This window comes from Mustela nivalis (genome assembly GCF_964662115.1).
Source record: "Mustela nivalis genome assembly, chromosome: 16".
Lineage (NCBI taxonomy): Eukaryota > Metazoa > Chordata > Mammalia > Carnivora > Mustelidae > Mustela > Mustela nivalis.
Window position 1 is genome coordinate 63,333,892 of NC_139035.1, and position 24,517 is coordinate 63,358,408.

At 47.2% G+C, this 24,517-nt stretch overlaps 1 protein-coding gene and 1 long non-coding RNA gene across 5 annotated transcripts; both read right to left on the minus strand.

Annotated features, from left to right (window-relative positions):
- On the minus strand, nt 1-3,734 carry LOC309850277. Its single transcript, XR_014304163.1, has 2 exons — nt 3,287-3,734; nt 1-1,175 (listed from the first exon to the last, which is right to left on the minus strand). It is a non-coding gene; the product is annotated as an uncharacterized lncRNA (long non-coding RNA).
- A 7,288-nt stretch (nt 3,735-11,022) lies between these two features.
- On the minus strand, nt 11,023-24,427 carry LOC309850370 (low affinity immunoglobulin gamma Fc region receptor II-like). 4 transcript variants are annotated; one of them, XM_082704215.1, is made up of 8 exons: nt 24,206-24,427; nt 20,628-20,648; nt 19,143-19,397; nt 16,126-16,380; nt 15,457-15,579; nt 13,599-13,655; nt 11,471-11,508; nt 11,023-11,386 (listed from the first exon to the last, which is right to left on the minus strand). In XM_082704215.1, the coding sequence occupies exons 1-8, from the start codon at nt 24,315-24,317 to the stop codon at nt 11,309-11,311; spliced, it is 939 nt and encodes a 312-aa protein (XP_082560341.1). In that variant the 5' UTR covers nt 24,318-24,427; the 3' UTR covers nt 11,023-11,308. The 4 variants fall into 4 exon arrangements, with proteins under 4 accessions (XP_082560341.1, XP_082560340.1, XP_082560343.1 ...); XM_082704214.1 differs by having other exon boundaries at nt 19,143-19,400; XM_082704217.1 differs by lacking the exon at nt 13,599-13,655 and having other exon boundaries at nt 24,206-24,425.
- Nucleotides 24,428-24,517: the final 90 nt, after the last annotated feature.

Genomic DNA, 24,517 nt, shown 5'->3' on the forward strand with positions numbered 1-24,517 from the left:
AAGGTCAAGGAAAGCTTTATTTCACGCCAAGCATTGAGAATCAAACTGACCAGCGAGGGCCATCTCTTGCAAAGAGGCGACCCCTCCCAGCCTCACAGACTAACTTTTATAGAGTAAAGGTCATGCGGTTGAGCCTGGCCACACACAGGTGGCCAACTGAATTACAATTCACCCTATAGTAGCTATTTGAACTAGCCTATCACTCTGGTCAGAATTGGTGCCCAAAAGGCAGGGCCTACATTCTCGGGTGGTTAGGGAGGTGCTTTCCTGATTGGATGTCTCCACTGGCTTGACTCATCCTTGTATTCTGAGCTCTGTTACCTCCCCCTGAGCTGACACATCCTGGCAAATGGGCTCTGTTGTCAGGGGCTGGTCAATCATATTTTACTGGTTTCCCAGACTTGTTTCTAAGTAAGTTCCTCTCAGGGAGCAGTTGGGGGGGGGGGGCAGGGTCAATCTAAGTTTACTGCAAAAACAACAAAATGGCTCGCTCTGGCTAAGTAGGCCCTTACATTCCCCTCTTTTCTTTGGAGATTAGTCAAATCCTTGACTTTTCAGCCAGTTCTGTTCTTCTGTTGTAAGGGGTTATACTGAGCATGTACAACTAACATTTTTATCGCTCTAATTTTTTTTTTTTTTTTTTTTACAAATGACATTAGGGCGTTTATAATGCAGGGGCCAAAAAGTAACATTAGTGCACAGTCGACTGATGAGTTAGCCATTCGCTGTTTTGTATAACCTTTTCACTTCTCTTAATTCCGTTCATTTAATTTTTCACCTATACTTTTCTGTCTTATGAGGTGACTTAGAAGCTTTTACATAAACAGGTAACAATAGGAGCAACAATGAACTCATAGTCTTTTGAGTCGGCTTTAGTCCATGGTCAGTGGGGTCCATTGGCAGCAGCTTTCATCTCTAGGGGGACATCCTCGTCCTCGGCTTGTTTGACATGACCCGCGTGAATCCAGGCCCTGGTGTCTTCTACTTTTACTGCCATGGGTGTGGTCAGGATGACAGTAAAGATCCCTTCCAGCAAGGCTCCAAGTTTTCCACTTGGCAACAGCGCATCCAAAACAAGTCCTTGGGTTGGTAAGGATGTGGTTCCACATCCATCTCTTCTCAGGGTGGGCAGTTCGGATCCCTGAATGGGTTCTTTTTGAGATAGACTGTAATGCCTACAGTGACAGGAGTACAGAGTGATCAGTCATTTCTGCTAGGGCAACCTCTTACAGCCAAGGGCAGAGTGGGTGGGGGTGTTTCCCGAATAGTATTTCAAATGGGGTCACCTTGTTTAAGTAGGGTGTACATCACGCCCTGAGGAGAGCGAAGAGAAGGAGATCCACCTATCCACCACCAGTCTCCAGAATTATCTTTGTCAAGGTCTCTTTAAGAGTCCGGATCATTCTCTCTACTTGCCCGGAACTCTGGCGCTGTAGTTTTCAATTAGTGCCCATGGCCTTGGCCAATGCCTGTGAGACTGAACTCACAGATACAGGGCCATTGTCTGACCCGATTGTGAATGGTAACCCAAATGTCTAGTAGTTTTTTAGCTACCACTCCTGCCATCTCATGTTTGGCAGAAAAAGTCTCTACCCAGCCTGAAAAGGTATCCACAAAAACTAACATATACTTGTGTCCATATTTTCCTGCTTTCATCTCTGTAAAATCTATTTCCCAATAAATTCCTGGCTCCTTACCTCTTTCTGTCTTCCCTCTTCCCATTCTAGTTTTTTCCACATTTACCACCTGACATTGAGCACATCTATCAACCACATCCTGAGCCATACACCCTAATTTAAAAACCTGGAACTGCTTGCCCATAAGTTCCTTAAGCTTGTGCCTTTTGATTTTCAGAGGGTTCAGATAGAGAGAAAAGTTGAATGCTTTGGTTTGTTTGCAAATGAATACTTTTACATCTCTGTAAGTTACAGATAACTTAAGAAAAAGTTTCCCTAGTCTGGAAGAGTAAACATTACAGAACCAGTCATGTTTAAAATAAGACAAAACATTAAGAGACACAACATTACAATCTTTCAGTTTATCTAGTCCCATGTTACTAATTCTGGTTTAGTCTGAATGCAGTTTCTACTTCTGGAAATTTTTACCCATTTCAGTTCCAGGATTTCAACATATCAAAGACCTGTATTTGTCCTGAAAGTTTCCCATATGAATTTTCTTTAAGGCAGAATTCATTTTACAAGAGAATTAAAACAATTACAAATGACAAGAACTCAGAATAGATATGGTTAAATATCAAGTGATGACCCTTATCAAAACATTCAAACCTTAGGAAATGTATAGAACTTCTAGAGTAGTTACAGCATTTACCCAAATGTAACCCAGGGCTTATCATTGGTTTAGCAGTACTCCCTGAGTTACTTAGCATATCAAGGAAAAGCCTTATGAGTCAAAAAGATCTCATTTACAATTTAAATCTTGCTGACAATTGCTAAAACCTTAGAACTTTCTAAGTTTCTTTCTAAAGTTTTAAACTTTCTAAGGTTTTAGCAATTGTCAGCAACTTGGTGCAAAAACAGAAGGGAGAGACAGAAGAACAAAGTGCCTCCAGAAGGCAGAGAAAGGGTTCCCAGTTCTAGAGCTCATCAGCTCCAAGAGAGGAGCAGACACCGTGCTTTCCTGCCAGCAAGGGGGAGGAGGTAGGCAGTCCAAATCGGGCCAGAGAAGGCAAGGAACTTTCCTGAAACAAGGGGAGTTTTGGCAGCTGCTTGGGAATATTCCTTAAAGTCTCTGTCTCAAGTTAGACCAACCACAGTTGGCTCCAGTTATAGCCAGCCATTAACACAAGAAATGAGTAAGGGAGAAGCCCCACATCTATTAAAAGGAACGGAGAGAGAGATAAAAGTCAGAGTCTCCTTACTCTCTGCTTGCCCCATTTTTTTCAAACACAACAAACAACACAACAGACAAAAAAAAAGACAAGACAAAGAAAACTTTGTGTTGTGGCCCTTCTTTGACCAGATGTCAAGCCCGAAGGTGTGAAAGATATAATCCCAACTCAAAAACACAACCTGCCGCTGGAGGGGATTTTCTCAGTCCCCTACATACACTCACTGGTGAGGATTTTCTCAGTCCCCTGACCACCTGGGAGGGCCCGTTCCCCCTGGCGATCCCCTCCCCCAGAGGGATGGGGCATCTCCGCATCCACTCCAGTCCTGGGAAGCAGTGCTGTGTCCAGCTTCTCCCCGGTGGGCTTTACCCTGGAGCTCCACATCTAGACTGACAGACAGACAGACAGGATCTCAAGAACAAAATCTCAAGATCTTACCTCCGGAGGCTTTTCCCAGAAATTCTGATGCTGGCTCAGTTCTCGTCCTTTGATCCCGGAGAGCCCCCAATGTTGGGTCCATGGTCAAAGGAGCAAGACTGATGCATTGTGAAGGTCAAGGAAAGCTTTATTTCACGCCAAGCATTGAGAATCAAACTGACCGGCGAGGGCCATCTCTTGCAAAGAGGCGACCCCTCCCAGCCTCACAGACTAACTTTTATAGAGTAAAGGTCATGCGGTTGAGCCTGGCCACACACAGGTGGCCAACTGAATTACAATTCACCCTATAGTAGCTATTTGAACTAGCCTATCACTCTGGTCAGAGCTGGTGCCCAAAAGGCAGGGCCTACATTCTCGGGTGGTTAGGGAGGTGCTTTCCTGATTGGATGTCTCCACTGGCTTGACTCATCCTTGTATTCTGGGCTCTGTTACCTCCCCCTGACCTGACACGTCCTGGTTTATGGGATCTGTTTTCAGGGGCTGGTCAGTCATATTTTACTGGTTTCCCAGACTTATTTCTAAGTAAGTTCCTCTCAGAGGGCGGGGGGGCAGGGTCAATCTAAGTTTACTGCAAAAACAACAAAATGGCTCACTCTGGCTAAGTAGGCCCTTACAGAAACCAGGAGACCATTTTTAAAGAAGAGTATTCAGTTTTAAGAAGAGGACACTTGGGAGTCAAGATGGTGGAGAAGTAGCAGGCTGAGACTACATCAGGTGGCAGGAGATCAGTTAGATAGCTTATCAAAGCATTGAAAACATCTACAAATCCAACAAGAGATCGAAGAGAAGAATAGCAATTCTAGAAATAGAGAATCGACCACTTTCTGAAAGATAGGACCGGTGGAGAAGTGAATCCAAAGCGACGGGAAGAGAGACTGCGGGGGAAGGGCCCGGCTCCTGGCAAGCGGCAGAACAACAGAGCACAAAATCATGACTTTTAAAAGTCTGTTCCATGGAGGGACATCGCTCCAGAGGCTAAACCAGGGTGAAGCCCATACGGGGGCAGCGTGGCCCCAGGTCCTGCAGGGTCACAGAAGGATCGGGGGTGTCTGAGTCTTGCAGAGCTCGCAGGTATTAGAGTGGGGAAGCTGGCTACAGAGACAGAGCTGAGGAGTGAGCTCTCAGCTTGGGGTCACCTTGAACTGGTTGCAGGCTGGGTGAGCTCAGAATGCAGCCGGAGGCCGGGGAGACGGGAGTGATTGAGCACTTTTTTCTGAGGGCACACTGAGGAGTGGGGCCCTGAGCTCTCAGCTTCTCCGGGCCGGAGATTGGGAAGCTGCCATTTTCATTCCCATCCTCCAGAATTCTACGGAAAGCATTCAGGGAACAAAAGCTCCCGAAAGTGAACACAAGCGGATTACTTAGCCTGGCCCCTGGTAAGGGTGGTGCAATTCTGCCCTGGGCAAAGATACTTGAGAATCACTACAACAGGCCCCTCCCCAGAAGATCAACAAGAAATGCAGCCAAGACCAACTTCACTTACCAAGGAGAACAGCAGAATTCCAGAGGAAGAGAAAGCAAAGCATGGAATTCATGGCTTTCTCCCCATGATTCTTTAGTCTTGCAGTAAATTTAATTTTTTTCTTCTGCTAATTTTTTAAAACTCTTACCCTTTCCTTTTTTAATGATTTTAACTAGTTTTATCTTAACAATACCTCTCATTAAAAAAAATAATAATCTTTTTTGAACCTTCATTATTATAGTCATATTTTATCCTTCATTGTATCTAACTTTATTTTTTGTATACACATAGGGTTTTTTCTTCTAAAGAATTTGGGGTACAACTTCTTCTAATAGGATAAAATATACCCTAAATCTACCTCCAGGCTTGTTCTAGTCTCCAGCCCGAGCAAATTTCTCTCCACTTTCTTTTTCTTTATTCTCTAACTAACTTACTTTATCAACTCCTTTTTTAAAAATTCAAAAAAAAATTTTTTTTCATCTTTATAGGCATATTCCACTTCCTTGTGTTTACCCTTATATATGTTTTTCATTCTTTAAAATTTTGGGAAGGGGGACGCCTGTGTGGCTCAGTGGGTTAAAGCCTCTGCCTTCAGCTCAGGTCATAATCCCTGGGCCCTGGGATTGAGCCCCGCATCAGGATCTCTACTCAGTAGGGAACCTGCTTCCTCCTCTCTCTCTCTCTGCATGCCTCTCTGCCTACTTGTGATGTCTGTCAAATAAATAAATAAATCCTTAAAATTTGGGGATGTAGTTTCTTCTAAGAGACCAAAATACTCTCAAAATTAAGTGGGTGACTCTGTTCCTGTCACCAGTCTAATATATAGATATTTTTTCTTTTTCAATATTTTTTCTTTATTTGTTTTCTTTTTTAATTTTTTTTTTCTGAACTTCTTTTTATACCCTTTCTCCCCCCCCCCCCCCCCACGATTTGGGGTCTCTTCTGATTTGGTTAAAGTGCATTTTCCTGGGATCTTTGCCACTACTTTAGTATTTTATTTGCTCCTTCATATATTCTTATCTGGACAAAATGACAAGGTGGAAAAACTCATTACGAAAAAAAAAAAAAAAAAGAACAAGAGTCAGTACCAAAGTCTAGGGACCCAGTCAATACAGACATTGGTAATATGTCAGATCTAGAGTTCAGAATGACAATTCTCAAGGTTCTAGCCAGGCTCAAGAAAGGCATGGAAGATATTAGAGAAACCCTCTCTGGAGATATAAAAGCCCTTTCTGGAGAAATAAAAGAATTAAAATATAACCAAGTTGAAATTTAAAAAGCTAATAATGAGGTGCAATCAAAAATGGAGGTTCTTACTGATAGGATAAATAAAGCAGAAGAAAGAATTAGTGATATAGAAGGCCAAATGACCAAATGACCAAAAGAGAGACAAACAGCTACTGGACCACAAGGGGAGAATTTGAGAGATAAGTGACACCATAAGACGAAACAACATTAGAATAATTGAGATTCCAGAAGAAGAAAGAAAGCAGGGAACAGAAGGTGTATATTGGAGAGAATTATTGTAGAGGATTCCCCTAATATGGCAATGGGAACAAGCATCAAAATCCAGGAGGTGCAGAGAACCCCCCTCAAAATAAAAAAAATAGGTCCACACCCCATCACCTAATAGTAAAATTTACAAATCTTAGTGACAAAGAGAAAATCCTGAAGGCAGCCCAGGAAAAGAAGTCTGTAACATACAATGATAAAAATATTAGATTGACAGCAGACTTATCCACAGAGACCTGGCAGGCCAGAAAGAACTGGCATGATATATTCAGAGCACTAAACGAGAAAAACACACAGCCAAGAATACTATATCCAGCTAGGCTATCATTGAAAATAGAAAGAGAGATAAAAAGCTTCCAGGACAAACAAAAACTGAAAGAATTTGCAAACACCAAACCAGATCTACAGGAAATATTGAACAGGTCCTTTAAGCAAAGAGAGATCCTAAAAGTAGTAGATCAGAAAGGAACAGAGACAATATACAGTAACAGTCACCTTACAGGCAATACAATGACACTAAATTCCTATCTCTCAATAGTTACCCTGAATGATAATGGGCTAAATGCCCTAATAAAAAGACACAGGGTATCAGAATGGATAAAAAAACACAACCCATCAATATGCTGCCTACAAGAAACTCATTTTAGACCTGAAGACACCTCCAGATTTAAAGTGAGGAGGTGGAAAACAATTTGCCATGTTAATGGACATCAGAAGAAAGCTGGGGTGGCAATCCTTATATCAGAACAATTCGATTTTAAGCCAAAGATTATAATAAGAGATGAGGAAGGACACTATATCATACTCAAAGGGTCTGTCCAACAAAAAAACCTAATAATTTTAAATATCTATGCCCCTAATGTGGGAACAGCCAAGCATATAAACCAATTAATAACAAAATCAAAGATACACATCAACAATGATACAATAATAGTAGGGGACTTTAACACTCCCCTTACTGAAATGGACAGATTACCCAAGCAAAAGATCAACAAGGAAATAAAGGCCTTAAATGACACACTAGACCAGATGGACATCACAGATATATTCAGAACATTTCATCCCAAAGCAACAGAATACAAATTCTTCTCTAGTGCACATGGAACATTCTCCAAAATAGATCACATCCTGGGTCATAAATCAGGTCTCAACTGGTATCAAAGGATTGGGATCATTCCCTGCATATTTTCAGACCACAATGCTCTGAAGCTAGAACTCAATCACAAGAGGAAATTTGGAAAGAATCCAAATATATGGAGACTAAACAGCATCTTTCTAAAGAATGAATGGGTCAACCAGGAAATTAAAGAAGAATTGAAAAAAATCATGAAAACAAATAATAATGAAAACACAACAGTTCAAAATCTGTGGGACATAGCAAAGGCAGTTCTGAGAGGAAAATATATAGTGATACAAGCCTTTCTCAAGAAACAAGAAAGGTCTCAAATAACAACCTAACCCTCCACCTAAAGCAGCTGGAGAAAGAACAACAAAGAAAGCCTAAACCCAGAAGGAGAAGAGAAATCATAAATATCAGAGCAGAAATCAATGAAATAGAAACTAAAAACAATAGAACAAATCAATGAAACTAGGAGCTGGTTCTTTGAAAGAATTAGTAAGATTGATAAACCCCTGGCCAGACCTATCAAAAAGAAAAGAGAAAGGACCCAAATAAATAAAATCATGAATGAAAGGAAAGAGATCACAACCAATACCAAAGAAATATAAACAATTATAAGAACATACTATGAACAACTCTACGCCAACAAATTTGACACTCTGGAAGAAATGGATGCATTCCTAGAGACATATAAATTACCACAACTGAACCAGGAAGAAATAGAAAACCTGAACAGACCCATAACCAGCAAGGAGATTGAAACAGTCATAAAACATCTCCAAACAAACAAAAGCCCAGGGGCAGATGGCTTCTCAGGGGAATTCTACCAAACATTTAAAGAAAAATTAATTCCTATTTTCCTGAAACTGTTCCAAAAAATAGAAATGGAAGGAAAACTTCCAAACTCATTTTATGAGGCCAGCATCACTTTGATCCCCAAACCAGACAAGGATCCCATCAAAAAAGAGAATTACTGACCAATATCCTTGATGAACACAGATGTGAAAATTCTCACCAAAATACTAGCCAATAGGATCCAACAATACACTAAAAGGATTATTCATCATGACCAAGTGGGATTTATTCCAGGGCTGCAAGGTTGGTTCAACATCCACAAATCAATCAGTGTGACATAATACATTAATAAAAGAAAGAAAGAACAAGAACTATATGATACTCTCAATAGATGCTGAAAAAGCATTTGACAAAGTACAGCATCCATTCCTGATCAAAACTCTTCAGAGTGTAAGGATAGAGGGCACATACCTCGATATTATCAAAGCCATCTATGAAAAACCCACCACAAATATCATTCTTAATGGAGAAAAACTGAAAGCTTTTCCGCTAAGGGATGTCCATTATCACCACTGCTATTCAACATAGTACTAGAAGTCCTAGCCTCAGCAGTCAGACAAGAAAAAGAAATTAAAGGCACCCAAATCAGCAAAGAAGAATTCAAACTACCACTCTTTGCAGATGATAAACTATATGTGGAAAACCCAAAAGACTCCACTCCAAAACTGCTAGAACTTGTACAGGAATTCAGTAAAGTGTCAGGATATAAAATCAATGCACAGAAATCAGTTGCATTTCTCTGCACCAACAACAAGACAGAAGAAAGAGAAATTAAGGAGTCCATCCCATTTACAACTGCACCCAAAACTATAAGATATCAAGGAATAAACCTAACCAAACAGGCAAAGAATCTATACTCAGAAAACTATAAAGTACTCATAAAAGAAATTGAGGAAGACAAAAAGAAATGGAAAAATGTTCTATGCTCCTGGATTGAAAGAACAAATATTGTGAAAATGTCTATGCTACCTAAAGCAATCTACACATTTAATGCAATCCCTATCAATTTTTTTTACCCATTTTTTAAAAAAGAAATGGAACAAATAATCCTAAAATTTATATGGAACCAGAAAGACCTCGAATAGCCAAAGGAATATTGAAAAAGAAAGCCAACGTTGGTGGCATCACAATTCCAGACTTCAAGCTCTATTACAAAGCTGTCATCATCAAGACGGTATGGTATTGGCACAAAAACAGACACATAGATCAATGGAACAGAATAGAGAGCCCATAAATAGACCCTCAACTCTATGGTCAACTAATCTTTGACAAAGCAGAAAAGAATGTCCAATGGAAATAAGACAGCCTCTTCAACAAATGGTATTGGGAAAATTGGACAGCCACATGCAGAAAAATCAAGTTGGACCATTTCCTTACACCACACAGGAAAATGGACTCAAAATGGATGAAGGACTTCAGTGTGAAAAGGAATCCATCAAAATCCTTGAGGAGAACACAGGCAGCAACCTCTTCGACCTCAGCCCCAGCAACTTCTTCCTAGGAACATCGCCAAGGCAAGAGAAGCAAAGGCAAAAATGAACCATTGGGATTTCATCAAGATCAAAAGCTTTTGCACAGCAAAGGAAACAGTTAACAAAACCAAAAGACAATTGACAGAATGGGAGAAGATATTTGCAAACGACATATCAGATAAAGGGCTAGTGTCCAAAATCTATAAAGAACTTAGCAAACTCAACACCCAAAAGAACAAATAATCCAATCAAGAAATGGGCAGAGGACATGAACAGACATTTCTGCAAAGAAGACATCCAGATGGCCAATAGACACATGAAAAAATGCTCTACATCTCTCAGCATCAGGGAAATACAAATCAAAACCACAATGAGATACCACCTCACACCAGTCAGAATGGCTAAAATTAACAAGTCAGGAAATGACAGTTGCTGGCGAGAATGTGGAGAAAGGGGAACCCTCCTACACTGTTGGTGGGAATGCAAGCTGGTGTGACCACTCTGGAAAACAGCATGGAGCTTCCTCAAAAAGTTGAAAATAGAGCTACCCTATGACCCAGCAATTTCACTACTGGGTATTTACCCTAAAGATACAAATGTAGTGATCCAAAGGGGCACGTGCACCCAAATGTTTATAGCAGCAATGTCTATAGCAGCCAAACTATGAAAAGAACCTAGATGTCCATCAACAGATGAATGGATAAAGAAGATGTGGTATATATATACAATGGAATACTATGCAGCCATCAAAAGAAATGAAACCTTGCCATTTGCAATGACATGGTTGGAACTAGAGGATATCATACTTTGCGAAATAAATCAATTGGAGAAAGACAACTATCATATGATCTCCCTGATATGAGGAAGTGGAGATGCAACATGGGGGGTGTGGGGGGTAGGAAAAGAATACATGAAACAAGATGGGATCAGGAGGGAGACAAACCATAAGTGACTCTTAATCTCACAAAACAAACTGAAGGTTGCTGGGGGGAGGAGGATCAGGAGAGTGGGGTGGGGTTATGGACATTGGGGAGGGTATGTGCTATGGTGAGTGCTGTGAAGTGTGTAAACCTGGCGATTCACGGACCTGTACCCCTGGGGATAAAAATACATTATACGTTTATTAAAAAAAGAAAGAAAGAAAGAAAGAAAGAAAGAAAGAAAGAAAGAAAGAAAGAAAGAAACTCACCCTACATTCCAAAGCTTCCCTCTCCTCCACTTTACCCACTACAACCGTCCCAAGATTTTTATCCTCTAAAAGAAATAGATCAGTCCACACTCCAACCAGTACAGCCTTTGAAAGGTAAAGGGCATGTTGTTTTCTATATTTTATTATAAAAGTAATACATGGTCTGTACAGAAAGAGTCTTGACGGCAAGAAGTGCTGAGACTCAAAAGGAACCAGGACAGTCAGTGATCTGGGACCACACTGTCTGCGACTTTTAGGACTTCAAGCTTCAGGATTCACACAGATGTCCCTGGAAGGGTCCTTCTCTTCCTTTGGAACCATGGCATCCTCTTGTCCTCCCTCAGGGGAACTGGGCCAGGCATCCTGGTGTCTCTGATTCTCTTTCCCTGGGCTGCAGGCAAGATAATGGAGGCTAAATTTGGTTCTGGTAATCTGCCTCTGCCTCTTCCTCCGGGTGCAAGAGAAGTGAGTAGGTGATGGTATTCTCAGCCTACGGAATGCAGAAGGGAGCAATTCACAGGAATGAAAACAGCAGAGGAGGAGGAGGAAGGAGGAGATGGCTGGGGTTGCTCACCTCAATTTTGGCAGCCTCTTCAGTATCAGTGACATTGGCTGTGGGCAGAAAGAACAGGGGTCAGGGACGCGTGGGGGCTCGGTCAGTCAAGGGTTAACCTTCTGCTCAGGTCACAATCTCAAGGTCCTGGGATGGAGCCCTGAATCTGCTTCTCCCTCTTCCTCTGTCCCCCACCCCCACTCATGCTCACTCTCTTTTTCTCTCTCAAATAAGAAAATACAATCTTTAAAAAAAAATTAGAACAGAGATCAGCCCACTGCACGGTAGTGGCCGCTGCAGAAGGAAGGCCCCAACCAGACACGAAGAAACAAGGACCTGCAGACCGAGTTCTCTGCGGCAGACTCAGCCTCTGCTCCTGGCCACACGGGCAGAGGGAGGCCCTCATCTGCCCTGCATGCTTTTCAGAGAATTGCTGACTTTTTCTAGAAACCAACCCGCCGGCTTTAGGAACCGGAGATCCTGGGGAAGAGATAGGGGCATGTTCAGTATCACCAGGAGGTCAAGTTCAGTTTTTTGCTGGCCACAGTCTTCAGGGAGAGAAGAATGGGGGGTGGTTCAGCCCTGGCCCGATGCAGCGGGTTGGGGGGGGCCTTTGAAGAATGTGAGGCTCCGCCACATTAAAATGGAAGAAAGCGCAACAGTGAAAGCGAGCGGAGGAGGGAAGGAAGCAAGCCAACAAGCCAGGACTTTCCCTGGTAAATAGCTAAAACACACCAAATTCCTACGTGTTTTTTGCCAGTGAACTCGCTCACTCACTCACTCACTCACAGTGTGAAAAGTAGTCTCAGTATCTGCAAAGCAGCATTCCTTAGGCAGGGGTGGGGGTGGGAGGGTGAGACAGTGCCTCCAGTGTCTCCACTCACCCCCACCCCCACCCGGCAGACAGACAGTCTCTGTTGGCCATGTTCCAGATTCTGGAACAAAGCACCCCCTGAATTCTCCTTCTAATGCACTCTCAACGATCCTAGTGACCTAGCTTGCTGATGGGAAACCGTCAGACCCCCTGCCTCGCTGTGGCGGGAGTGCCGGTGAAATGGATTTGTGCCGGTGCAGACAGAGCCAAACCTCCAAGGGGCTGTTCCAGTTGTGTTTGGGCTTTTCTCTGGATCTGGCTTGGCCTGGTGCGGGCTCAGGCCTGCATCCCATTGGACACGGCCAAGAACACAAGGGCCTTGCTCAAAGCACAGCGGGACAAGTGCCATTGCGCTCAAGCTCTCGAATCTGTTGGTTCCGCTCTGAGTCACACTCCGGCCCACTGACGCAGAGCCCCTGAGGGCCTCTTTTTCCTCTGCTTCTGCTAGCCAGGAGCCCCTCGAGAAATTTCCAGGTTCCCTGGCGCTCTCACTTAGCTACAGGCAGGAGGTCACCTGGGATACTCCTGCTCCCACCTGGGCCAGGGGTTGGAGAGTCACCGACTCTCAGAATGTCAGACCCAGAGGGCTTTGAGGTCACCAGGCCAATCTGCCCATTTCCTCAGGGAGGTGACTTCATGCCGTAGTGGGGAATGTGCAAGTTTCCACCTGCTGCTGGTGACAGAGCAATGGCCAGGCCCATGTTTAATAAAAGTACACACGTGGGCACCAGAGCCAAACTCTGCCCAGCAGGGAAGCCCGGGAATGCACCCAGTCCCCTAGAACTTTCTCCAGCCCACATGTCCCCGTAATGCCTCGTTCTTCCCCATCACTCCCTGAGACAGACTCCTCAGCCTCTCCACGGATCATTCCCTGGGTCTCCCTCTCTTTTCCTCTTATTCCCACATGTCTCAGCCTCACCACTCCTAACCTCCGGCCTGTGCCAGCTCTGCCAAACCCCACAGAAGGACCCAAACGTCTCTGATGTCCTGTTCTGGAAACGTTCCCAGCATTCCTGGTTCCAAAATTTGACACAACCGTCCCCTCTCGATCTGCGGCAGGTGGTCCTCTCCCTCTCATCCCCAGTGAGGTCCTCTTCAGGCCCAGGAGTTAGTCTCAGAACGGACCAAGCGATTTGAGCCCCTGCCCTCCTCCACCACCCCCTCCCTCTCCTGTGCTCCCAGCTGAACTCACACAAGCTGCTTCCTGTGGGCTCCAGTCCACCTGGCAGCCCCAGGCAGGGCACCTTGAGCCCCCAAGCAGGGAACTGCACTCACCTGGTTCCTCAGGGAGGGGCTCTCCCATTTCCCTGTGCTTGGGGTTTCCTAGGGGAGCTATGAGGGGCACAGAGGAGGTTAGTAGAGGTACAGGGTGGGGCCTGAGTCCTCAGGCAAGGACCAGGGGCTGGAACGGGTTAGAACCAACAGAGACCCTCCCCTCCCCCACCCCCATGGAGACGCTTCTCCTCCTCCTCCTCCTCTTCCTCCTCCTCTCCTGCCCCAGACCTGCCCACCCTATAGAAGGGCCATTGAGTTAACCATGGGGACCCCTGGGACTGTCAGAAAGGCCGTTTGGCTGTATCTTTCTCAGGCTTGGCCTCCCCTGTAAAAAAGCTCTTTTCCCTCCTGAGAGTCTCTGTGCATCTCAATGGGGAGCCCGGCTGTGCACCGACCCGAAGGGCCTTGTGAGGTACGAGGAGCATCTTTCCTCGCCCCTGTGGCTCCGAGTCTTCTTCCCTCTGACCCCTCTTCTATCTCCGGGTGACTTTAGACTTTCTCTCCCACCAAGCTAGCTTTCCGGGCGATGAACCGTGACAACTTGCTTATTCCACTTCTCGGGCCCCTCGCCTCCTTCTCAGCTCCTTCCGGTTGGTACGAGGGGGAGGAACCGCTTTCCAAGAGTCGTAGTTCTCCGGGCACCCCTCTGTGAGCAGGCGCTCAGTGACGCGGTCTCCCTGCCGGCGCACCGTGCTAGGCGCAGGGGAGACGAGGGGACAGGACCGAGGACTTCCCGGGACTTCCTTCCCGGCGTCTTGCCTCCCGCTCGGGAACACAGTTTCCGTTCTCTCCTGTGGCCTCTGTGGTCTGCATGACCCGGCCCTTGCCCACGTGTCTGCCCAGCCTCATCTGCCCTCCCTGCGCCTTGCAGGTTTTGGTTTCCAGCCGCTCAGCCCTTACCGCCCCTCCTCGCTCCTCCCCCGCCCCTGTCCCAGCCACAGTGCTCTTCCTTTCTGTGCCTTGGCCCCCAGCCAAGCAATGCTCTTCCAGGCCTCTCTGCCAGGCTGGCGCTACCAGCTACCCTCCAACACGTCCCCTCCTGGGTCAGGAGGGCGGCTCTCTCGTGTGCTGTTATGTACCCCGCACCGGGCGGAGTGTCAGCCCTGCTCAACCCCATACCATCCTGTGAGGGCCCTACTAGTGCCCTCATTTTCCAGATGAAACAATACAGGCACAGAGATGGTGAAGAACTCACCCAAGGTCACACAGCTGGTGAGCTGTGGAGCTGAGATTTAATTAGGGGTGCGGGGGGTGGGGGGGTCCGACTCCCCCATGTGTGTTTTGGTCACTACATATACCACTGACTCTTGCAAGCTTCTCTAACCACTCGCCTGGGCTGCATCACATGGACTCTTGTGGCCCCCCTCCCCCATCACAGCCTTGGTGACTCGACTAAAGCTTTCATCCCACCTAACTTGAATGATTTACTTGTCCTGTCTTCCCCACCGCACTGGGAGCCCCTGGAGAGCAGGGACTGGACTTCTTATCACCCAGGGTGCCTAACACAGTGCTGGACCCATAAGCAAGTTTTTTCAAGCCTTGTTGAATAAATGCCTGAATTTATTTAGCTCAGTCTGCTATGTCTGTGTCTGCCTTCCTGCCTTCGGCTCAGGTCGTGATCCCAGGCTCCCTGTTCCACGGCGAGCCTGCCTCTGCCTCTCTCTCTCTGTCTCTTATGAATAAATACATAAAATCTTTTAAAAATAAATAAGTGAATGAATTAACGAATAAAATATGGGGCTATGTCTGAACTATAAGGATTCTCTGAGCCCAGAGAGGAGGGTCCTGGCTATGGTTGGGGTTAAAGCCTGGGCCAAGTAGGAACGGACAGCAAGAAGAACCCAGAAAAGCCACAAACCTGAAGTTTGCTTTTGCCTGAGGCGGAACCAGGCCGCAGCAGCCACAAGGATGGCCACTGCAGCAGAGCCAGCGACTGCAGCCACGACCATCATCATCACGGAGGAGTCGCTCCGGTCGGACTCTGGGGGAGACAGACCTCAGGATACGCAGCAGCCTCCCACGTCCCACCCTGTACTCCAAGGCTTCTCTTCAGGAGCTGCTTTGTGTCTGGGTCCCTTGTCCCTTGTCCCTTATCTGGGTCCTCCCCAAACCTTACCTGTGGGGACGACACGGCGGCTGGACTTGTGCCTCCCTGCCAACAGGTGTCTCTGCTCATCCAATAAAGGCAGAGTGTGGGGGGGGCCGAGCTCAGAGAGAGAAGGGAGGGGGACCCAAAGCCTCCCCTAGTTGGAGGCACCGAGACTCCATCCCACAAGAGCTAGAACTGTTGGGAACAAGTCATGTCTTGGGGAGTGAACAGACATGACATGTGACCTGCCTCAGAGCTCTCCCCCCTCCTGCTGCCCAGGGCCAATATTCATCACGCCCCATTCCTCCCCGCTCTGCCTCTGTGCCCACATGTGTGTGCTCTGACATGTCTCAGATCTCCCAGGAGGCCTCTACGACCTTCGCCACACTTGCCCGTCCCTTCACTGTCCTCCTCCCTCCATCCTGACGGAGCTCCCACCTCGGACGGTGATGGCCACAGGCTGTGAGAAGCGCAGCATCTGGCCTATCATTCCCGTGCAGTGGTAGTCACCGCTGTGACTGAGGTTGGCTTCTGGGATGAAGAACGTGGAATTCAGAGAGGAGAACTGCTTGGATTTTCTATCCTGGAAGAAGGTGATCTTGTACAGGTGCCGGTTCTGCCAGCTATGGCACCTCAGCACGATGGGGTCCCCTATCTGGAACACCAGGCGTCGGGTCTGGAGCAGCAGCCAGTCTGAAAGACACAAAGGGACCCTAGGACCTGGGAGGTCTTGACTCAACTCTGAGGCCATCCTTACCGGTGGGATGCGCTGTGGGCGGAGCGAAGAGCTTGACACCTGGTGTCTCAGGGTAGCTCCATTTTGGGGGAGCTCGGACTTCGTGGGCCTCTTCTAGGCCTTGGGTTCCTCCTCTGTGAAGATGGACAGAACAATCCCACGCAGCTACAGCAGTTCCCGGCACATAGTAGGTGCTCAGGATAAGCCTGTCTTTCCTGTCCTGGGAGAAGGCAGCTGCTGCCCTGTCCTGCCCAACAGGCTCTTTCAGGAAGAGAGCCCGGGTGCAGTCTGACCTAGGAGATGACATGTGAGGGGACACAGCAGAGACAAGTCTTTCGGAAGAGTGAGAGGTCATGGACCTCCAAGAAGTACTAGCTTATTTGATGTAATTTGGTAAATGTGGAGTTTTACTTCAGCAGAGTCTTTGAGGTCATTGGCCTGCTGTCTTTTTTCCCTTCCAATGTTCATCCTTCGACTGAGGAAGACGAAATACTTAGTATGTTTGTTGTGTAGGGAATAAAGCCTAAGGTGGAAATTTGTACTCCTGACCTCGGCTCACGTGCTCCGTTTCCCTAAAGCTGGAGGATGGAGCAGAGCTGGAATTGGAAAGAGTCAGAGGAGAAGACAGCAGCAGAATCAGAAGGGGGCGCCTGGGTGGCTCACTGGGTGAAGCGTCTGCTTGGGTCATGATCCCGGGGCCCTGGAGTCGAGACCCTGTGTCGGGTTCCTGCTCAGTGGGGAGCCCGCTTCTCCCTCTCCTCCTGTGACTGCCCCCACCCCCAAGCTCATGCTCTCCCTCTCTCTCAAATAAATAAATGAAATCTTGGGGGAAAAAAATCAGAATTAGAAGGGAGTGAGTGCAGGAAGAGTGACGAGGCCAACCAAGTCTCAGCACTGGCTGGGGACACAGCCACGGATGCAGGAGGAGATGGTCAGTACCAAAGGAGTGAGTGACGACACAGAGAAGTCAGCTGCAGCTACAGCGGGAATTCGAGGGGTGGAGGGTGTTCAGGATAAGCCTGTCTTCTCTTTCCTGTCCTGGGAGAAGGACATGACATGAAAACCCCAGGCCCCCTGTCAGGGAGGCACGTCTACCTTCCACCCAAATCCCTGCCTTACAACACTGCACAGTCCTCCTCTTGGAGGACCGAGACCCTGGCTGGGCACTACGCACCAGGAGGAGGCTGAGCCGTCCTGGTTCCCTAGACTACCTCTCTCGCGAGATTGGATTAGGGCAGGTGGGGATGCCAAGATGTGTCAAGCGCTGAAAAAAATAAAGTAGAACCCAGAGAAAATACCAATGTTGCCATGTAGCACCAGCCACCAATTCCGGCACTTCTCCTCCCTGCCGAGGGAATCCCCATCACAGAAGACCTACGTGGCTGGGAATGGTTTTTCTTCTGCGGAGTCTCTGCTGCGACCAGGTTATAACCTAGATCATGAGGACTATCTGCCTTCGGCTGGTCTGTGCAAGGGGGGCAACTTAGCGCTCTTTAAGAACATTTGTCTTGGTGCAGATCTTAAAGGCAGGGTCAGGTTCCTGTCCGTGGCACTCATGAGAGGTTCTTCAAGTAATCGAAGGGCTTTCCCACCCATCTGGGAACAAAACTCCTCTGCGTTCTCCCGGAAGCCTTGCAGAGAAGCGATAATGCCCACACCTTCTTCACATGCCAGTGGCTACGTGGGGACATACTCAGTCTCAGGGGGTGGGAGGCCCTCACCTCCTTGCCTTCCTGCAGGGGCAGGACACAGATGTTGGGCCTCAGGAGCTTCCCTCTGGGCCTGTCAGTTCCTGCTGCCTGGAGAGGGTGGGGGTGACAGGCCTGCTGTGTGCTTTTGAGGAAAATGGAGGCGTCTGGGGAGGGAAAGGGCCTCCACGAAGAGTGACGATGACAGTATTCATTGTCATCGCATAGTGGCTCTACTTTTTTGCCAGAAGCTTTGTAAAATCATTCGTTTAACAAATATTTATTAACCCCTGCCCTTGTCAGGGGCTACACATGCAAACACAGTTAAAACACAGCTTCCAGGGGAACCGGGGTGGCTCAGTCGGCTAAGGGTCCAACTCTTGGCTTCGGCTCAGGTCATGAGCTCAGGGTTGTGAGATGGAGCCCTGTTTCGGGCTCTGTGCTGGGTGTGGAGCCTCTCTCCCTCTCCCTCTGCCCTTCTCTCCCCCTCTTTCTCTAATGAGGAAAAAAAAAAGATCAACACAATTTTCAGGTGAAGTTGCATGGGGGCAGGCAGATGCTGATTCCCACAAGGACCTGGGGAGGGAGGCATTAAAACCCCCATGAGTAGACAAGGAATCAAACCCAAGGGCAGATGAATCACCATGGCTGGTGGTGTCCAGGCTGAAGACCCAGTTGTGGTCTGTCTATGCTTTGTGATGGCTACAAAAATGGGTTTTTAGGCAGTCAGAATTTCCTTCTGCTTCTCTCATACCCTACGTGCTTGTCTATAGCCTTGTAACCTTGCTCCATCAGGATTGAGGCAAAATTGAGGACTGAGGAATCTCTTAGGACCATCCACTGCCACCACACGTACTAAGCAAAGGGGGTGGATGAAAAGGGAAGTGAGTGGACAAAAACATCTTCCAACAACTCACAGCCCTGCTTCCCAGGAAACAGGCTACCCCTCTTCCCTAAAAACCTCTGCCATGTTAGCAGATTTCATCTTTCCTTATTCACCCAGTCCCTCCCTGGGCCCTTCCTCCACTGACCGGAAGTCACGTCCAGATGCACAGCGTCACTGAGGCTGGTCTGGCTGGTCTGGCACCTGTACTCCCCACTGTCCTGTTTTCTGGCCTTAAAGCTGTAGTTGGAGTTGACCAGGGTTGGGATGAAGCTCCCATTATGGAACCACTGGGTGACGTGATCTGCAGCGGTGTGGGCTCCCTGGCACTTCAGGGTCACATGATCCTCCTGGAGCACATTGACCCATGGGGGCTCGAGGTCCAGCACAGCCTTCGGGAGACCTGCTGAAGGGCAGAGAGAGGAGGAAGCAGGAGGAAAGGGGGCCCTAAGAGCCGAAGCGGCCCCCGAATTTCAGTGAAGCCCCGTACTGTTGTGTGACTGTAGGTAATTCCTCTTACTCATGTGTCCCACCACAGGGGCCTACAGGAAGCCAGGTCCACTCAGGGAACTTGACCTTTCCTCAGGAAGAGAGGGCAAGGTAAGAGAAAGGAAGCAGGGGTAAAGGAAACACAAGAAATATATGTATACCTCAACAGGGGGCACCTGAGGCAGTTCTTTCTTTCCTTTTTTCTTCCTTCCTTCCCTCTCTCCCTCCCCTTCCTTCCTCTGTTTCTCTCTCTCTTTCTCTCACACACACACACACACGCACGCACGTGTGCGCATGTGCACCCACACAGATACTACACATACATACCTTTCTGAAACTCACCTTCTTCCCCTACAAACAGAGGCGTTTTGGATATTAGATAAACTCTCTCCAGAGCCGGATGAAGGCATCTGGCGGAGGTAGCCAGCGTGAGTCAGACATCAGGTTTCTCTTCTGACCTGATGTCAGTCTTTGCCCCTTAGAATAGACCTATCCTCACACCCAAGTACAGAGGAGGATAAAGGGATGTGAGGGAATGAAAAGGGAAGTGAGTGGACAAAAACATCTGTGTCCTCAGGAGGATAAAGAAAGAGGAAAGGCTGGAGGGCCAGTCTAGGGAGCCCTGGGTTCAGTGCCTCAGGGAGAACCGCACCCCACCCTCGTGAGATTCCTGGGAGGCAGGGAGTTAACTGCCACAGAGAAAGAAGTGCCCGGCAGAGTTTACAACACCAAGCTGCAATCTGGGGTATCTCTTCCTACTTCTTTCTAGGCCTTGAAGCCCTCAGATACATGCAAAGTGGAGGATTTATCAACACGGGAGATAACCTTGGCAGATGATGGGATTTTGTGTGCAACTGAGACTAAAAATGTCTGAGGTCTTGATTTTACTGAGAGAGGAGGAGCTGTTTTCTGTGACAGTATCTGTGACGTCTCACCCTAACAGAACCAGAAGGATTCAAGCACCTGCTGCCTATCCTGCGCTCCCTGGGAGGAGGGGAAAGAGAAAGGGGAGGGGCAGGGCATCTGCTTCCTGGCCCCACCCAAGTACTAGGTTACTGGTGCATTCAGGGCACCTCCAAGTGGGTGCTGGGAGCAGAGGAAGAGTGTGGCTGGGGGAGGGAGAGGATGTGGGTGGAGCACTTACCAGGTGTCCCAGCAACTGGAGCTATAAGAAAGTGAAGATCAGTCCAGAGTTTAGATTTGATGATTCATCATTACAAGAATCACTTCAAAAAAAAACAATCCCTCCATGCAAATCCCTTTAACCCCCTTGCCCTTCCTTATCTCTTGTTAAATTCAGCTATACTGTCCATGCCTTGACTTGTTCATCTGTGGGTCACTAAAATGAGCACATAAGCAGATGGATCAGTAGTATCTCTATAAATTTGGGGTCACCATTTTCAAAAGGACATTGAACTGCCATTCTGACACGTTTTTCTAGTAAATTTGCTCTGCTGTTCTCAGCAGGGACACTCATCTTTTCCTCACTCCCAAAACTTTCCTGTCTTCTGCCTCCAATCCCTTCTTGCTTAAAGTGGATGCCTTCCTTCATTCTTCACAGAAAACAAAAGTAGTTGGGCAGGCAATCTCACACCTTCCCTCAACTCAAATGTCGAACCTCTCTGCCCCTCTGCCCAACTTCCTTTCTTGCTGTTCCCTAGGAAAGTCTCTCCCCTCCTCTCCAAGATCAGTCTCCACCGCGGTTCGCAAACCCTGTCAGCCTCGCGAGGATTTCCCTCTCTCTGTAATCCCCATGCTCTTCTGCCTCACCAGTTTCTCCTCAGCTGGTTCTTTCCCATTAACAGAAGCATAGTCCAGATCTTTCATTTAAAAAAACAAAACAAAACAAAACAAAAAAAACTTCTCACTTGATCCCACATATAATTCCAAAATTATTTCTCTGCTCCCTTTCATAGCCAGATTTCTCAGGGTTGTTTTGTTTTCTACATGGACTGCGCTCCTTTCGACTCATTGAGCTCCCATAACACCAGCCCTCTTTAAATTCTTCTAACTCGCGGCTCTTGTGTATGCAGATCCCTCCTCTAGACCCAGTTTTCTTTATCTCTTCAAATGGCTAGATCCTTGCCTTGCTCAAAGTCCCAGCTCAAGTGTCATCTCCTCAGAAAAAGCTTTCCCTATCATCGTGGTTATTATCCTCTCTTCTTCCCCACAAAGACTGTTCTTATCACAGTATCCTGTTTACATCTTTGTGGTCCTTTCCAATTTATATTTATGCCGATTTATCCATTTATTTGTTGTTTATATCTCCCAGGAGAATGGAAGGTCAAAGGGGGAAGCAGCCATATCAATTTTATTTGCCAGTGCTCTGGGAAATCACTTATTGAATGAGTCTAGCTGGGAGATAAAAGGGGCCACAGTTGTATTGACAATAGGACCTGAAGAATATATGCACATGAGGGAAAATTTTTCTTGAGATTTTATTTATTTGTTTGAGAGAGAAAGAGTGAGAGAACTTGAGCAGGGTGGGGGGCAGAGGGAGAGGCAGAAGCAGACTCTCTGCTGAGAAGAGAGTCGGACTTGACCCTGGAACTCCAGGATCATGACCTGAGCCGAAGGCAGATGCTTCACCAACTGAGCCACCCAGGTGCCCCCACATAAGAAATTTAAGAGGCAATATTGGGGGAAGCTGGCCCTTGATGAGAGTGAAGGTAATGTGAGTGGATGGCTAAGGAAAAGGTTACTCATGCTCACACAAATAGAAATGTTAGGAAGAGGAGTACATCTGTAAGGGGAAGAAAAGTTGAGTTTGAATATAGTTTGTTTCTGAGCCGGTATATCAGTGTGAGGGTGTCCAACCAGCGGGTGGAAACACAAAACTGTAGTTGACACAAGCAAGAAAGACAGGTCTGGAAGTTGTTGACACAGCAGTGATAGCTGAGAACCAGAGTGTGTCAGATTGGCAAGACGGATGGTGTAGAAAGAAGTAGAACCTAAGAGGAAGGAAAGAGGAGCAACAAGAAAGAGATGAGAAGAGTGGAGAAAAGTTGTCAGCCATTTACTCAATCTACACTCAACCAACAGTCATGAAAACACACTCAATAGAGTCGTTGTAAGGCAGACAAAGACCTTGTGCTTTAAGGTCAGGAAGGCTGTCTTGTCTTGTTCATTGGTAAATCTCCAAGTCCTAGAACAGGGCGTATTCACACATTTATTTAAGGCAGTTTGTGGAATCTGTAGGAAGCAGGAAATGCAGTGTCCACATTGCCTGGCTGTAGAGGAAGAGCCACTTGGGGCATGGGAATGTAGTAAAGAGGGGGCAATGGGGGCCTTAGTTAGTACGCAACAGAGCAGCCCTGGAGGCATTTAAGTGCGGTGACTCAGCTGCACTTGAAGACGTCATGGCCTTGGTGTGCGGCATAGATTCAGAGGAGAGGAGACAGGAGCAATCAAGATGGGGCCAGAGGTGTTGTCAAAGCTGGGTTATTGAGGGATGCAGTCAAATGCTCTACCCCTGAGCTATACCCCCTGGTTACTGAGGGATGAAGACCTAAATAAAGATAGTGCTCCAAATAAGGATGGGGAAAATGGAGCCAATCCTGGGTGACTTAATGAAAGGGCAAGTGGAAGAAAAGATCAAGTTTTGCCCAGGAGTCTTGCCCAGGCGACTGGCACATTGGTGGCTGAGATGGACCTTTAGACCTCTCAAGGTCTAAAGCTTCCTTTCCTTCATGTGAAAAATGACATAGACCAATGCTCCTTTCACATGTTATTCAACTTCAGTCCATTTCATCCTGCTCATCAAGGAATACTCTCTCCTCTTCACCTCCACTTCTTATCTCAGTACCATTTAGAAGTGAGGGTCGAAGGCTCCTAGAGATGACCAGATTTTACTATCAGTCATAGCACCTAACTCGAGAGTGGCTCCATGTCTTCCTCTGGGGCCACTGTAAGGTGTATTTGAGGGTGGGAACTCTAGGAATTGAGCTTGGAGAGATAATCCTAGCAATAAGTCTCCCCTAGCTGGCCTCCTAGACTTCCTCCCACAGGCACCAACAGTCCCTGGCCTCCATCTTGACCTAGGACCCTGACTTTCTCCCTGATCACAGCCAGGACCTATCCCCATGTGTGTGTACAAGGAATTATGCATGATTTCTCCAGTCCTACATTTGACAATTCCAGAATTTCCCAGGTTGTGTGTTCTCTCAACCCCTGCTCCCTGGATAACCTGAACTCTCTTTGCTTCTTCCCCGGGGAAATCCAACACATAAACAGAATAAGCTTCTGCTGCTTAACAGAGAATGGTTACTTCCACCTCCACCCCAAGTGTGCTATTGCTTCTTCCCCACCCTTTATCTAAGACAGCATTCGTCCTTCCACCTAAGATTTGGTCCCTGTGAAACACAAATTTCTAAGGAAGGAAAACACCCTGGCCCCTCATTAGTGACTCAAGTCTGCGTCACTAGACTTTCCCTAGAGCAGGTTCAGGTGTAGGTGGTAGCAGAACATCAGGGACCTGGCTGCCCAGTGATACTGGGCAAAAGACACTAAAAACTACAACAAACACTCTGCCAGCTTTATCATTTGCCAAGGCCAGTGGGTCTGTCAGAGTTTGTCTTCATCAACCTTCTTCACCCTCCTCGTTTTCCTGAACGGCTCCCACGCTACCCCTCATCCTCGCCAAAGCTCAGCCCAACCTAGGGAAGCAGCAGCTGAGTTAGGAAAGTGCATCTGCCTCTGTCCCTCAGGAGGCTACGGACTCACCCAGAAATAGCAGAGCTGTCCACAGCAGCATGTCCCCCAAAGGATGGCAGGGCATGCAATCGACCCCGTCACCAGCAGCAGCAGGGATGGGGAGGAACGAGGGAATCCACATCAGCTGTGGCTCACGTTGGCTCCAGCAGCACCAGGGTGGCAGGTGAGAGCTTCTCTTGAGACTTGACAGATTGTACCCGAGAGGACGGGCAAATTCTGAAGTCCAAAAGAGGAAGTGAAAAGAAATGCTGTTTTATCATAGGCTCCTCCCCTTCCACCCTTTTTCCTCTTCACTGTCCCCTCCTAGAAGATTCAGAGCTT

What these genes read in the sequence shown, in the direction of transcription:
- LOC309850370 (XM_082704214.1), bottom strand. Translation starts at nt 24,317, where the DNA reads ATGTGGATTCCCTCGTTCCTCCCCATCCCTGCTGCTGCTGGTGACGGG. An exon ending in TCCAGTTGCTGGGACACCTG is followed by an intron (nt 19,401 to 20,627) that starts GTAAGTGCTCCA and finishes TCTGCCCTTCAG; the next exon opens with CAGGTCTCCCGAAGGCTGTG. An exon ending in AAGAGGCTGCCAAAATTGAG is followed by an intron (nt 11,387 to 11,470) that starts GTGAGCAACCCC and finishes TGCATTCCGTAG; the next exon opens with GCTGAGAATACCATCACCTA.